At 33.5% G+C, this 13,881-nt stretch overlaps 1 protein-coding gene across 2 annotated transcripts in view; it reads right to left on the bottom strand.

The window, feature by feature from the left end:
• Window positions 1-590: 590 nt before the first annotated feature.
• Window positions 591-13,881, bottom strand: part of LOC123527178 (guanylate-binding protein 1-like) — a 30,639-nt gene continuing 17,348 nt past the window's right edge. The window contains exons 1-5 of one of the 2 annotated variants that reach the window (XM_045306497.2): window positions 8,550-8,845; window positions 3,563-3,676; window positions 1,816-1,857; window positions 1,479-1,687; window positions 591-825 (exon numbers count right to left, since the gene is read on the bottom strand). In XM_045306497.2, coding sequence (XP_045162432.2) covers window positions 656-825; window positions 1,479-1,687; window positions 1,816-1,857; window positions 3,563-3,642 — 501 coding nt within the window. In that variant the 5' untranslated portion in view covers window positions 3,643-3,676; window positions 8,550-8,845 and the 3' untranslated portion in view covers window positions 591-655. Of the gene's footprint in view, window positions 826-1,478; window positions 1,688-1,815; window positions 1,858-3,562; window positions 3,677-8,549; window positions 8,846-13,881 lie in introns of those variants that run through there. The other variant, XM_053520210.1, reaches the window with a different exon arrangement.

The raw sequence follows: 13,881 nt of genomic DNA, 5'->3' as shown, positions 1-13,881 counted from the left end.
CTATTATTCTTCTATTTCTGCTTCTTAGGGCTATCTTCAGGAGCCTAAACTAGGTAAGAGAATATAACCGACAAGAGAACACTAAAATTATTCTCGGAAACGGTTTCTATAGCTGGATCTAATAATATGACTTGATTCAATTACGCCAGCGATGCGGCAGCCATTTTGTTTCAATCAAAATTCATATAAAAATACTACTAGCATGATATGGAATATATTTTGTATGGATGTGAAGTATATTAATTATTTACTAAATCATTGAGCTTCGGATGTGGTCTAAGCAAAAAATTGATTGTATTTACAATCTACTCTACTTTTCGGAATAAACCCGCCCGCCCGCCTTGCTCAATAGGGAGATTGAACAGTCGTGAGTTCGATCCGTGGGCGAGGCATTGTCTCAGTGTCGGTTTGAAAAAAAAACATTGGGTCTGAAATCATTCGTCATCCATCTCTGATTTATGTGGGGAAGTTGGCAGTTACTTGCGAAGAACAATTTCGACTGGTAGAGAATCCAAGAACACTGGTTAGCTTAACTGCCCACCGATACATGAAATACTATTTAAAACGGTGATAAACTAAAAACAAAAAAGGAAGGTTTGCAGGAATTAATCACTGGAATAAAGACAAACGAGTTTTGTGTTTTGTGGTCCGATGGTCAAGTGGTGTCACGCTTGACGGTGAATCCAGAATGTGGTACCTTCTTTGGGTCGTCGATGCCTTCTGTGTCAAGGAGAACAAGAACCTGGTCTTTTTGTGTAGGATGTTGTCGACACATTACCCAGATGCCTTTGGTTACTGCTGTTGGAGTATGACCCATTTCGAAACCTGAATCAGTAAATCGGCCACGTATATTTTCAATTTGAAACAAAGAAACCATTTAATGGAGAATACGGTAGCAAAGGAAATACAGTATCAAGTCCTAAATATAGTCAGTATGACGTTATTGGCCTAAGTTTTTGTCATCACCTGCCTAAACGTATTGTACATGTAAGACACTCTAACCAGTAATTATGCCACAATAGACACGAGATTTTATAGTTATCTGTTTACACGTATTGTAAATTCATGATGTTCAAACTAGTAATGTTGTTTAAAGTTCAGTTTACATCTAGTTTATTCTATGAGTATAATTGTATCAGAACGGGTTTACATTAAAGATCTGCCAAACTGGTATATGATAAAATTATTAGATGAATCTAGGCATTACATACTTGATTGTAAAAGTCTTTTGGATCAAACAAAATAAACCCATATATTGAAACTGTATTTTTATTCATAATTCACCAATTAGAATAGAGTTTTTGTCATCTTGTGACGTATATCTCTAAAAGACCAAGGCGAACGAAATCCATTATATAGTGTTTGGTATCACAATTAGATATTAACGAATCATAACTACATTCTAAGCAATATGTTCTTTCTTATTTTCATTGTCATACCCATATTACTTTGATTATTTTATTGTGTTAGTGCCGTACCTGGATCGCCCGGTTTGATTCCTACCAGTTTATTCAAGAGGAAAGATTTCCCAGTTCTAAGCGTTCCAACAACAGACACAATGTTGAGAGTTTTTCCAATTTTGTTTATTTCTTTCAGAGTTTCAGGGAAGCTCTGTACCTTTCCATTAGTTGTTTCCGTAAGCCTCATGGGTTTTTGAAATACTGGAGAATCTAAAATATCATCTTGTCTGAAAGATCATAATCAAAAACAGTTACGTGTAAATCTTTTTTCATAAAGACATATTTAGCACTAAAGTGAAGTAAAAATGCTAACGTATTTAAATACATATGTAGACTTGAAAGATGTTGGCCTTACCTTCCTGTTCCTGGTAAGGTTGGAGGGTTGTCTATCTTCTTCCTGAAAATATAAAATGAATACTTTATTTTTCATTTACGTTTTAGCACACATACAGTCATCGTTCGCTTTCTGGATATAAACCGTGTTCAGTACGTGGTAATTCCTGGGAATCCATTTCTTTTTCTGTCCGTCCATCACTCGTCCATAAATGGTTCGGATACTCCTTATCTCCTACATTTCTGAATCAATCTAAATCAATGTCTCACAGTTTATATAGCCTTAAAGACAATGTAAAATGTGTGGTACTTGATTTATCAAAAATACTATATTGAATTATGTTTTCATCTGTAACCAGCTAACAGTATTTGGACAGAATGTGTATGCCAGTATGATCTCGTTTAAATTTGATTACTGGCAAAAATGTACGAGTAAACTAGACGTTCTGTGCCCTTGTCTTTTCAAAGTTGCGGCTTTTAACCTTGCTAATTTCATTTCTTAAAACGTTCTTGTAATGTATTTTTATACAAGCCGTGCAAACCTAAAAGATATCGGAACACTTACAGTAATGTACATTTCCTATTTACATCGATTCTTATTGTGTATAGAGAGGGGGATTGCATGTACCTATAAGATCTCGTTCAGTTGTAAATTTTAGTTAAATTTGAAAAAGCATGGCAGTCCACCTGATGTTAGAAAAGGTTTCAACTGGAAATGATTCAGGTGACAAATAAGTTTTTCAAGGGTAGCGAAGGAACAGGAGCTTGTCGTCGTATATAACTGTAAGTTAAAAGAAATTGTTTCGCCATCAACGAGAAGATAGATATAAAATCTAAATCATTAATGATTTGCTTTTCAATAAGAGAAATATTCCTAGCGCATTCCCGGCGACAAAAGAGAGTAGTTACCAGTCTCAGTTCTTAATAAGAGTAAATAACAACATTCTGACGTGTCTGTCTGAACATAGTACTAAAGCAATGATTTAAATGTAACAAGGATCGATAGGATATATTATTACATACTCGTTTCTATTTTTCGTTAAGTTACACTGGTACCGGAAACGTCAATATTATTCCATACACTGACGCCTGAATTTCATATCGGGTGCGTGACGTAATTCAGTGTGTGTTGTTGCACTATTTTTCTACTTAGTTCTGTATTGTCAATTCTATTCAAGCTATTGAACATATTTATGAAATTTACATTATATTTATACGTGTAGATGTGTATGTAATAAAAAGGTTATTATCTTTGCATCGGGAAATATGCACGAGTTCTTCAGCGAAAATATTGCGCGACTTAAAGGAGCACAATATATCATAAACACAATGCCAGCCAGGAACACAAAGACAATTTAAAACGCAACATGTTGTGTAAATGTCCATTGCATAGTTATTTTATCACATAAGTTCCAGGTAAAAAGTTTTAACCATTTTTAAAAACGCGGCGGAAATTGTGTTCCTGGCTGGTTACATGTCAAATTACCCCACCCACTTTAAATGTGAATTTCTATAAAAGTAAGTCAAAACTGATAATAGTAACACTAGTGAATGAAACTTTATACATGTAGGTATATTGCTATAAAATATAAAGAAAATCAAAAAACATTTTGCGCAGACACCTAAATGGAAACCCCGCCCCCTTTGCTTAACTGATCTTAGATGCTGGATAAGATTCATTTTAATAGTATACTTTAAAATTAAATCTAAAAGCTGGTAGCTTGAGCCAATTACAGTATCTCAAATCAAGCTACTACTATGATATTTACTTCACTTTTGGAGAGCATTGTCCTGGATTGTTGAACATCAAAAGTCGTTCTGACGATAATTTCTTCGGTTCGTTTTCCATGCTGTCAAGTACGTATAATACTTCAGTATTTAAACTGCAAGACAATGAATGGCAGATATAGTTACATGTAATTACAAAGGAATGTGGTATCACCTATTTCCAAAAACGTGCATCATGAAATGTGATCAAAGTTCAATATCCTTAACAGATATTAAAACATTTGACAGAAATAAAGGGATCAGCTTGCTTACACAAAATTGCTACTAAAGTGTGCCACAATATTTGCAGTTTTTTAATAATAAGCGCTCTTAAATTGTAAATTATGTAAAAAGGTCCCTTGCAAACAAGCAAAATAATATATTTTGAAAACTCGGTTTGATTCAGGAGACAATAAGGTGTGAATTGCTGGCATCTTTCGTTTTTATCTTAAATAAACTCATCATCATCTATTAAAGTGTATAAATGACTTTAAAGGTGCAAATATAAAACCTTTATATATGATGAATTTGCAAGTTTTAACAGTATATATTTGACATGTGTTTACAAAAAGCATAGGCAAGCTATAGATTTAGTAACAATGTTTCTCGATAGTTTGTAATGCATTTGATTTCCTCAGTTTGAATAGTTATAATGTGGCCATCCAAGGGTCTTCAGGGAGAGCTCCCTTCAGCTACATTGCTTTGGTGTATTCGAAATTTTATGGGTGATTTTCACCAGGTAAATATAACGGATTTTGACTCGTTGTCTTGGTCAAGTAGACTAATTATTTGTAAGTTAATATCAATAATAATTAGATGGTCAACCTATTAATATATGGAATTGAAGAGTGAAGTAGTCTGATTCGTTGGCAGAAAAAGAAAATTCATGCTTTGATGAAGGAGGTGCCTATGGATAAAAATCATATAATACGTTTTCTCTTTCTCAGAACAGAAATTTACAACTTGGTGAAGTGTGCAGTCTGCCTTTTTAAGAGTGGTCGCACTTTTATAATTAATTAACCCATTCTTGAATAATATCACTTTAATTTTAGTGAGCAAATTTGTAATAGACTTTGGTAGTGTATGGGACTCCCACACAGCATACAAACTTTTGGTACATTTTAAGTACAATGAGACAGTTGAATCTGTTTGAAGATAATAATAGAGTTTTACATATTTTGTTATCTTAACAGAATCGTGATGCATAAAATCTTATTAAAAATAAAATCATGTAAAGCTTAATCTTTGGTATGTTACATATCAAGATTTTTCTTTTGAAATATGGCAGAAAACCATGTTAAAGTAAGAGACCCTATTGCTGCTCGGTGTAGCCTTAATAACTTCTATGGAAGCATAGAATGCATAGAATGCTGATATGCTTGTATAATATTTTATCGATATCGCTGCCTTTTGCAGCCGGCATTGTCTCGGTATAGCTGCTGTTACATCCTTTCGTTATACTTTCACATGCTGGTCTGTAGCGATGTTATAAAACGTCTGCTAGACAACTGATAAAAAGTTTTTGCCTATGTTTCGCTGAAGTTAGGCGATTCCGTGGGCGCATATCAAGCTTGAAAGTTACGTTTAGATATTTTCTGTCCTTGATCACCCTTTCTTAAAACGTAATGTCGTCTTCCATTTTAGACTGAGATTTTTTTTCTGGAGTTTAAAATTTTCTAAAACTGACCGCTATCTACCTCACCTGTCTTAAAGTTATCTACATGCTAAATAATTTTCTATACATAATCTATAAATACACCTCAATGTTGTTTTTTTTTGCGGTCTTACAATATCTGTAATGAGCATTGTGTAATCGCGCTGTCTTCCTTTCTCTTCACCAATTTTCACACAATGATTGCATTTTCTCAAAGTATTTCAACAACTTTTGAGTTCATTATGGCTTTAAAATAAAGGTAGAAAGTTTCTTGTTTAACGTGGGTAGACGACGAAAGTACCCACCTGGAAAGGAGGAACAACTTATTTCCAGTCCAACCCACGGCAGGTGTCATTTACCTCCTCTGCCTCCAGTCTAGGCCGATACTGCTGGAATCAGTACCGATTTAAGTAAATTACCCAGTCGGGATATCAAACGAGATCGGGAATCGAACTCGGATCGCTTGCGTGGTAGTCAAACCTTCTAAAGTGGTTTAAAACATTTTGAAAGGAAGGGCTGTTTAGCACTGCCTTTCATCCTATCCGTGAAAGACATATGTGCATGAGCAATACCGTCTTTGTCTAAAGCGCATGTTTTGGAGATTAGCAAAGTCAGAAAACAATAATGACTGATACTGTTGGATTCCAGTGTACATTGCAATCATTCAGAGTCATACTTGTACAGACATAAAACAGGTGTGTGCCCAGAGATAAATTGATGTGTCATTAAGATTAAGGCAAATGTAATCAATAACTGTTCCTATAAATACTGTCATATGACATAAAACTGTATTTTGTACATAACGTATTCACATTGCAAAATTTAAAGCAGACAAAAGGTACAAAATTTCAATCACGAATATATAAGCTAGCACTATATTTGTTTTTATTACAATCACTCATGAAACACCATTTCCAGAATGCATCTTATGTAAATCAAGTGTATTTTGAGTATATATATATATATATGGCCAATACCAACATTGACAATATATTCAATGATAAAACACAGTGGTCATACATTTTATGGCACATGATACCAACGCCTACTTTTGTATTGTACAATTTTTCCTATCATTATAAAACACTGTATGATAATCATAATCATCTATCTCACTGAGATAGGAAGCACTTAAATATAGAGACGTTTCATGTCAAAAGTTCAAGGAAATCATGTTTACAGTCTGATAAAAAGAACACAATTGCACTCTTAATAAAGTTCACCAATAAGTGTATTAAATCTGTTTTCGTGAGAAATAACTATCCTTTTACTTCTATGAAATTACATTTGTCGGTGCATGTTGACTCTTAAACTTCATTCCATTAGACTAATCAAGTTTTTGTAAGATATTCGAATGGCTTCTCGCGATTTCCATGGTGAACAACTTACATGCTTTGGCCAGACTCCTTTTTCGCATAACGATTTATTGTGACATTAAGCGTACAGTAACAAATCCGAATAGTAAAGATTGTAGGCCTTTAACCAGATTCAAATTCATGGACATGGAAACACCAAATGGAACTAAATTTATTAAGTCTGTCAATATTTAGTGATTTCTTAAATCCAAGTACACAAAAGTTCTCTGTTCTTCTTCGTTTAGGATGCTGAAAGTCAATACTATTATTTTTCCATCACATCCCAACTGGTTCTGGATCTTCATGTGCTTCATTTTCGGAAGGTAGATGAAGTGTTTCAGTGTCCTGCACTGCACGTTCTTCTATTCACGAAGTGTAGATTAAGATTCTAAGATACATCTGCGCACTTGTTGGCTACATTCAAGAATAACCATACTGATGCCTCCTAACTCTTCCTTCTGCTCCGTTCGACGTTTTCACTTGCGTGAAATAACTATTTCAGCAACAGCAGGCATGCTTGTTACGTTGAGGGGGTATATTTCGTCATTTTTTCAACGTATTTTGATCAGTGCTTAGTCTTGAAAAACATGTTTATGTTAATACATCTAGTCTGAATGAGAACTAATGACATAAATAAAAAGACTATGACTGACAAAGAAACAATACCTAAAGTTCAGATTCTTATCGAAGATATAATGTTACATGTTGTCAGATAGATCCAGCTTCAGGATGTTTATCTGATTTTAGAGTATTCTTGTCATCCTAACTCATATATCCCGGTCATTGTCAGTGTTTCAAATGTGTCGGTCAAAAACGGAATGCAGCACATGTTGCAACATTGAAGTCGCACTATGTCAATTTTTAACAGCTGAAATATCTCTTGGATGCCGAAATATGATACTTGTGTTTCTGTCAACAGTTATCGCGGCACATAAGTATATTTGATAACGCTTACTGATTACCAACTTCGGCATGATCCTACATTCGTTAGTTTCTACATATGATTTTTTGAAAATGTTCGTATGAAATATGGAGGCGGTCACAAATAGGTTTAATATTTTTTACCTTAATGTCATATTTGGAAATTAGGGATAATATATGTTTGTTTTGTGTATTAACAAGTGCAGAAGCCCAAAGTTATATTCGAGGGGGTCTTGCTACGTTAATGCACAGAACAAACGTGTATTTTTTGTCTATACCCTTGCATAAAACATGACACGAATACTTAATGTAATGTTAATAAAGGTGATGAATTTACTATTAAAATTCGGTTCACAGGACCACAATTTGGCGCATCATTTCAAAAATATAAATAATGTTTAAACAGTTAATGAATCGCCTTGTTAATACTTGATTTTTCAACACATGTCCGGATCGAGCCAAAAACGCAAATTTTACGCAAAAATAAATGTTTCTAGCAAAATACTTCTGACACTTTCCCATCAAAGGCATCTGATAAAATCATTATCAGATTTGCATCATTTTATAAGTCAATCAACTGCAACATAATGAAGTACAATAATTTAATACTGATCAATTTTTATACTTTTCAAGTAACAGATACCTGAAAAATGAACCCGCTACCAGCGTGAATTGGAAGAACAAACGTGCTCTAGCAACGCGTCATAACGCATGGTAATATAATGGTAGTCATGACGCAAGTTATACGTATCTGGTATGACGACGTGACGATAAACATGAGAAATCAATCGAGCATCATGACCTCAGAAATGGTTCCGCTTTCATCTTTTATATATAGGAACTTGATCGAAATCAAGGAAACACACATGAATTATAAAAAAAGTGAACATTTAACTGATTTGAGGAGGTAAAAAAAACTTACATTATATCCTAAAGTTGTATAATTATTTCTCTAAATTCCTGATTTGTGTGGTATATCACAATCAAGGAAACACAAAATTAAGCTGCTTTGGGGAGCTGAAAAATGTCTTGATTTTGGAGAGCTGAGAAAAGTCTTACCTGATATCCCAAAGTCCTTTGTATAATTGCCCTAAATTCCCGATGTTTGTGGTGTATACATGCAATCATTAGATTTATCTTAAAATGATGAGCTGCTCTATTTTACTTGCTATGGAGAGTGTGACGAGCTGTTCTTGACTTGTAATCTTTATGTCCTCTCTCAAAGTACAAAAATGTATTTTATCATCTATATATTTATGAATCTAAAGATAAGGTAAGTTTTAGCATGTGTCTCAATTTCACAAAATCAAATTCACGGCGATAATAATACTTGAATTCTCTACTGCTGCGGTTTTCTATTTGTAGAAGTTGTTGCTATTCCGTTTTCTTATTTATTATTTACAAAAAAAGAAGATTATTTTTAAGAACGTCTTGCTGATAAATATCCTGATAAAACAATAAGCTCAATTACCTAACTACGTCAGGCTTATCATTAGAAAAAAAATGGACAGTCTAGGTTTGATTGAGCCTGTTTATGGACGGTAGTGGAAATGCAACTACAGTCCAAGATCTCTAGCCCTGGAGTGAGCAGAACTCAACATTTACACATGTTACAGGTGCCAAAATAGAATTTAGAGACACCTAAACGTTAATTCTTACCGCGGTATATATGGCACCTTCAACGATACACAGAGTGCAATTCCATTAAAAGCGGTGGTAAACAAACTGGAATATAGAAAGGGGGTTTGACGTAATGGAGCCTATTTATCACAGAAACTGCCGAAAGACAAAATAAAAAAGCGGGCAACATAGCCTTAGGGTAATTAAACTATTAAAGTAGAGCTACTGGACCCACACAAGCCGAATTTTCAAGAACTGATGATTTTATAAAAAGGGATTTGACAAAATAATCCCTGTTTGGGGGTAGTATACGCCATTTTGGGTGTCCTTATTTTGAATAAATAACGGAGGACTATTTAGGAAATGGTCGAATTTGTAAATAAATGCTAACGTTATGACATGGATTAATCCATGCATTGACAAACAAACGAATAAAATACGTAAGATATTATTTCAATTTTATTCCAAGTGCATTGTATAAACATGGATTAATCCATCTGCAAATATAACATCCATTGCTGATAATGCCTTTACAATAAAACTCCAATATTTATCATAGATCTTCAGGTAACAGTGCATGGATTAATCCATCATTCAGTCCCAGTCATTTCCAAATAACTTCTACAAAATATAAAAACCAATACAATCTTAAGCATGGATTGATCCACCATACAATCAGCAAAACGCTAATAAGCAACGCAATCGACTGAAATCAAGAATTGTTCCAACTTTATCTCATTTTAGTTTGATCAAATACATGATCAGTCCACTTCAAGTGTAATATGAAAGACGGATTAATCCATCCTTTCATCTTGGATTGTTATTACAATGCCATTACTGACTGTGAAATGCACACTGTAGGTTTATCTAAAATGAAAAGCCAAAAACATGGATTAATCCATGCATTGACTTTATAAGAAAATCAATACTTCTACCGAACAGTGCCAGCATTAATTATAGAAAAAGATGGATTAATCCATCCATATTTTATTTTTGTGGAAAAATATTGTTCCAACTTTATCTCATTTTAGTTTGAACAAATACATGATCAATCCACTTCATGTGTAATATAAAACATGGATTAATCCATCCTTTCATCTTTGACTGTTATTACAATGTCATTACCGACTGTGAAATACACACTGTCGGTTAATCTAAAATGTAAAATAATAACATGGATTAATCCATGCATTCAGTCTTTAAGGAAACCAATATTTCTACTCAACAGGGTTAACATTAATTATAAAAAAGATGGATTAATCCATCCCTATTTTATTTGGTGAAATAAATATTGTTCCGACTCTATCTCATTTTAGTTTGAACAAATACATTATTAGTCCACTTCATGTTTAATATAAAACATGGATTAATCAATCCTTTCATTTGGACTGTTTACTGACTGTGAAATACGCAGTGTCGGTTTATCTAAAATGTTAAACCAAAAACATGGATTAATCCATGCGTTCATTTTATTATGTGAACATCAATACTTCTACTAAACAGTGCTAACATTGATTATAGAAAAGGATGGATTAATCCATCTCTATTTTGTGTAGTGGAAAGATATTGTAAGACCGTCTAAAATGTTAAGAAAAGGGCATATATTGATCTGTCCATTTCAACTTGTAAAAACATATGCTAATATTGACAGAAAAAGATGGATTAATCGATTCCAATTTTATGTTTGTGAAACGTCTCACAAGTAAAATCAAACACAAAGATTAATTCATCATTTTTCTATCATGTTTCCATAATTGCTACACACATTGTTGATATCGATAGAAAAAGATGGATTAATCCATCCCAGTTGCATGTATTGAAAAACACATAAGCAAACCGTATGAAAATTTCGAATTCATGTATAATCATAAAAGACCTGGATTAATCCATCTTATTTACTTCCAAGTTACCAAACCTTTTTTAAATTCAGTGTATTAATATAGAAATTATGAATTAATCCATCCCTTATTTTTATATTGAATTCAAATGTACTTTTCTTGTTGAAACACTCTTACGCTACAATGACGTCATGTTAATGTGCGGTAACTTCAATGTTTAGGTTGCGACCAAGAAAAAGCGCTTCTATATTGAATCTACTGTTTTAGATTAAGGGCATATCAGAATCAAAATGATAAGTTATTTCTTAAATAAAAGCACATTCGCGAATCACGTTAACTAATAAAATCAAAGACACGGATTAATCCATGTTTTCCCAAGTTTTTACACTCAGTGTTGATATTAATTGAAAAACAAAGAAAAAAGATTTATCAGTCTGCATTTATGATTTACTTATAGTACAAAAACATTGGCTTACCATATCAAAATAAAAATTAAAAAAAAATCAAAGACATTGATTAATCAAAGATGGATTAATTTATCTGCATTTCTTTTAGTGCAAAAAAAATACATTCACTGATCTTACCAAATAAACAAATAAAAAAAGACATGGATTAATGCGATTCTTTCACTGGTTGTTGGTGCAGATGGGATTTCCGGCCAAGGCTCTGCCGAGTTACCGCGTAAATATATACCCGAGGGCCGGATATCTGCACCTAAAACCAGTGATATAATCTCCTTCTTGCAGATATCATATTTAGAAATAATAAGAATAATAATAAAATATATCGAACGGCTTTCTTTTTAGAACTATTTCTTATAGCAGCGTATTTAAATAAAATACGGGAAACCAACGTCCATAAATATAATATGAATTCCTACATAAATATTCTACATATAAAAAGGTAAAGGTAAAGTTCTTGTTTATTAAAAGGGCCAGCCAATTTGGCTTATGGGACACCTTTATTGTGCGTACCAATTGCCTCCAAAATCCTACTACTATGCCAGGCACCAGGCGGAAAAAAGTCGGTAACCATTTAACTAGCTCGCGGCTCACGAACCGCTCTTTTCGGAACGAGTCCCATTACAAACATTCTACGGACGAACGCTCCCCATGGGGCTCGAACCTCCGGCCTCCGATGCGGACGGCTTAACCACTGGGCCACGGTAACCGATATATGTAGTTCGTAGTACGTCATTTACAGCACGAGAGTCACTCAGTGTGTAACATGGATTTTTCCAGCAGCGGTAAAAAATACCGAAATTCCCTGTCTGGTAAATAATCTCCAAACTTTCTTCATTGTACATTCAGTTCAAATGATTTCCAAATAATTTCAACAAATATTAAAACCAATAGAATCTTAAGCATGCATTTCAAAATCTGCCTTAATTACATGTGTATAGATATTTATTTCAACGGCCCGGCGTTAAAGGCCTAGATCTTGGTAGTGCGCCAAGTGATTTCTGTCTTCATTGGTACAGTTGGGGGCTGATGACTGTTCTAATAAACTAGGGTCAAGTCAGTCTTTTACAAATGTATTGTATCAATTAGTAAGAAGGGAAAACGGTGAATTTTATTTTATAAACACGTAATACATATTTGTGCATTTTTGTGAAAAGAAAAATATTTGTTGATTAAACATCATAATAAAATAATAAGAAACCTATTTAGGAATACGTTACAAATTTCATTAATGGTTTTTAGGGAAAAAAATCAAGTTTTTATTTTTTTCGAGTTCTGTTTGGAGATGTGCACTAATTCAAATTTGATTTCTTATAAAAATGTAACATTTACTCATCTAAAAATTTTGTTTTAATGCTTGCAGAATATTGTGAGTAACATTTGTCTCAGATTGAAAACCGTAGATTTTCAACAACAACAACAATAACAATAATAATAATAAAAATCAACATTCATCGAAAGAAAATCAATTTCTTTCAACTCTACTACACACGTCTTCACGGTCTAGCTGGGACCCCTTCTGTGCTAATTGCCCTCTAATCAGCTACTGTTACATAATCGCTGATAAGCAACAGATAAGATTGGTGGGGGAGGGGGGGGGGGGCACATATATAGTAGTGGATCTAGGCCTCTACAATGCAGTAGCTGGATTAATGCTTAAAAATGCGCATAATACCACTTTTATGAATTTTGTACATGTATATAAATGTAATGCATGAAATAAGTACCCACCCGGTTATAAAAGTTCATCCTCATAAATCGTTGATGAAACGACTACTGTTTCAGTTAGACTGTTTTTTTTTTTTTTTTTTTTGTTTTTTTTTACTATTTATGTAATGGTGGTAACTTTGATTGATATTGGTTTATTTATCAACTAGAAGTAGTACCATATATAGTTTACGTGACTATTAAAATCTCTACAAATTCCTCCATGCTGTATTGGTCAAGATGGTAGAAGTTTTTGGGGTTTTTTTTGCCGAGGCAATCCGGATTCGACTCCCGGCTAAAACTGCATGTTCTAATGTTGATTAAATGGCCAGGTTTCATTAAAAAAAACAGATCATTTTAGCCAAAATCTGGCGCTCAGACCCTCAAATATTGATAGAAAAAGATGGATTTTCTGTAGTAAAACACATTCGTGGACTATTTCAAATGGAAGCCAAAGACATTGAATAATTTAGTCTTTCTTTTTGCGCATTTCCAAAATTAAAATAAAAAACATACATTCACGGACCATCACAAATTCAAAATCAATGATTTCGTGCCACCCATCCTTTCTTGCTCTTTTCAAAAAATTCTGCATTCATATTTGATATTCATTGATAGATTTTTCATTACAAGCAATTAAGAAGGATTTATATAATATCATTTTCTTTACATTCACAAAACGTTACATACGAGAGAGAGCTATACAGATGGAAAATAATTTTTAATCAATCCCAATCGCAGACATGTTGTAAAAAAAATATCCTT

Source organism: Mercenaria mercenaria, chromosome 1 (assembly GCF_021730395.1).
Source record: "Mercenaria mercenaria strain notata chromosome 1, MADL_Memer_1, whole genome shotgun sequence".
Taxonomy (NCBI): Eukaryota; Metazoa; Mollusca; class Bivalvia; order Venerida; family Veneridae; genus Mercenaria; species Mercenaria mercenaria.
This window is presented reverse-complemented; position numbering and strand designations above follow the sequence as displayed.